The sequence below is a fragment of the Dreissena polymorpha genome, chromosome 15, assembly GCF_020536995.1.
Source record: "Dreissena polymorpha isolate Duluth1 chromosome 15, UMN_Dpol_1.0, whole genome shotgun sequence".
In the NCBI taxonomy this organism is placed as follows: Eukaryota; Metazoa; Mollusca; class Bivalvia; order Myida; family Dreissenidae; genus Dreissena; species Dreissena polymorpha.
The window spans coordinates 57,836,324-57,838,942 of record NC_068369.1 but is presented as its reverse complement, the minus strand read 5'-3'; the positions used below and the strand labels follow the sequence as shown (position 1 = coordinate 57,838,942).

Below are 2,619 nucleotides of genomic sequence, written 5' to 3'. Positions count from 1 at the left end.
GCCAGAGGAATGCAGAAGTTTTGATGTTGAACCCCGGCTTTAAAGTTAGCTTTAAACCATGTACGTTGTTTCAGTCGATTGTTTTCACTTCTCTACCTTATTGAAATGTTTTGTAAATCTCTCTGTTTGTTTTTAAACACATTATTTACAACCGTAATATATAATGTTCTTAGTATTCATTTTAAATGTATTGTTTTCAATCAGTAGAATTGAAGAGTATATTGACAAAGATAAACAGTTGCATTATACGTGTGTCGATATAAATACGAATGTGTGCCTAAAGCACGTGGCACTATTGCTCTTTTATGGATTTATGTAATATATCAAGATATCTTTAATTTTCAATTATAATAATTACAGTTATGTGCTTAATTAGTCAATAGGGTCTTTGCATCGGTTTGTAGATTTGTTAATGTGCGTTGCAAAAGTATTTTTTTTATCGTAAATGCCTTTAAATAATCACGTGAAAGTCTGCGATGGAATCCAGACCTCTTTTAACAATAAGAGACAGAGAACAGTATGCGAATGCTGACTTACAATGGAGTCGTCAAGAAAGACATGCACTAAAGATTATTGCGTTCGGCAAAGAGATTACAGTTCCTAGGTTAGGTTCTACCCGTGTAGCCGATGAATTAAAACAAGTAACATACACATTATAATCATAACGAATATATTCAATATTTTATTACAATAGTAAATAAACAAGTATAAAGAAATAAAAGAAAACAAATGTATTATATATCTTGCATTTCTGTAAAATCAATAGCTATACATTTTAATTCCCTTATACCAACTTGACAATAATACAAATGCGTGCATGTGATGTAGATACAAAATTGTGATATTCATAAATTCTTGTCCTAAAATATATGAACAGATGCAGAAAATATAAAATTGTGAAGCTTTTGCGTGTTCTAAGATGTCCAAACAATAACGTACTAGTATTCGCGATATGTATACATCAATAAATGTTTCCTTTCGTACTTATTTGTAATGGAACATCTATAAAACTCTAATTGCTATGTTCTCAAATTTTTGCTACAGATCTGTTCATTAGCATGATAACAACACACAGTCCAGAAACAGTCCAAGCGAGAGGCCAGGCGATGATGCAGAGAGCAAACCCTGCTCCGTATTTGGATGCTCCGTACTCGGATATGCCGGATTTGTCAGCATAGATGGCGAAAGCAATGATCATAAAACAACCTGAAAATAGATTAACAGGTAATTAACATAAAGAAGCCCACTATTATTACACCCTTTATTATTTATGTGGCCATATATAATTACACTAAGCAATTATATTATAATCGGTAAACACCAATTTTTGGTGAAAGGGTTGTTAAATTTGCATTTCATTTTAAGTTCCATCCACAGTCAACTAAAGTATGCGCTGTTGTTTTTCGTGTGATGCCTTGACATCCATCTGTTTAGATATTTTTAGATAATTGAAAATTATCAGGTCATGATATCCTGCAATTTAAAATATTAATGGAGTTATTAAAAATATTACCGGTTGCCGCCGAAAAGCCGATCGTAAGGTACAATAGAATGGGCTTGTCCTTCATAATAAACGTGTTCAGAACAAAAGTCACAGTCGCCCCAACCATGGCGAACAGGCCCAAAAAAGCAAAGGCTCGAATAGCTTCCATCCAATCCGGCACTGGAAAAATACGAATGCACCTCGATTGTTTTCAAGCTATGTACTTAATTGGTGCGCAATTGGAAATTGAGATCATGCATGAGTTAGTTCACAATTAATAAAACTGTACAGTTTTCAATCAAATGATAAAGACTAGTATTGTTCCCTTTAAAAATTACGTATGGGTCGCGAAATAAATGTGCATAATTGATCCGCATGCGTTTACATATTATTATGTACCTGTTATATCCTTAAAAGAAAAACAAATGGACAAGAAGCATGTCTTCCATAGACCACTTTTGCTGCCATTCCCATCAAACCAGTCAGGGAGTGCCAGAGCCAAGATACAGAACAGCACGGTCAATCCAGCAATCCCAATCACTGCAAAGCTGAGAATCTGCTTCTTATCAGGCATTGTGCTGTTGTAGATATTTTAAAATAATGACTGCGTGGTCACTTGACGAAGCTTTTTACAGTTACACAATATACGTAGTTGGTACGAAACTATCGCTTTATCCTCTTTTTAAGAAATAAAAACAAATCCCGAATTCGCGACAGTTATTTCAACATACACATCGCATGTATTGCAATTGCAATATGTCATACGCACCAAATCCGTAAAAAAGATTATAGGCTTGACCGAACAAAAGTAATACAAAACCATCATGCAACCATCACTAGCCACATCTGAAGCATGAGTGATCTGGTTCGTACGGAATACCGTTAAGCCATCGTGGTTTCACATTAAATTCCAGCGGGCGACACAGCGACAGTGCGATAGTACAATGTCGATAATGCGATAGTACGATGGCGACAATGCGAAAGTACGATGGCAACAATGCGACAACGCGAAAGTACGATGACGACAATGCGATAGTACGATGACACTATTATTGTCGCACTGTCGTCATCGTATAATCGCATCGTATAATCGCATTGTTGCCATTGTACTATCGCATTGTCGCCATCGTTCTATC

At 35.5% G+C, this 2,619-nt stretch overlaps 1 protein-coding gene across 1 annotated transcript; it reads right to left on the bottom strand.

The window, feature by feature from the left end:
• Positions 1-788: 788 nt before the first annotated feature.
• On the bottom strand, positions 789-2,208 carry LOC127859418 (peripheral myelin protein 22-like). The gene is made up of 3 exons (XM_052396782.1): positions 1,883-2,208; positions 1,514-1,663; positions 789-1,206 (listed from the first exon to the last, which is right to left on the bottom strand). Exons 1-3 carry the CDS (start codon positions 2,055-2,057, stop codon positions 1,028-1,030), a joined length of 504 nt encoding a protein of 167 aa, XP_052252742.1. The 5' UTR covers positions 2,058-2,208; the 3' UTR covers positions 789-1,027.
• Positions 2,209-2,619: the final 411 nt, after the last annotated feature.

Coding starts and splice junctions, on each gene's coding strand:
- LOC127859418 (XM_052396782.1), bottom strand. CDS start 2,057: ATGCCTGATAAGAAGCAGATTCTCAGCTTTGCAGTGATTGGGATTGCT. Junction 1,664..1,882: donor TTCTTTTAAGGATATAACAG/GTACATAATAAT, acceptor GTATTTTTCCAG/TGCCGGATTGGATGGAAGCT. Junction 1,207..1,513: donor CGGCTTTTCGGCGGCAACCG/GTAATATTTTTA, acceptor ATCTATTTTCAG/GTTGTTTTATGATCATTGCT.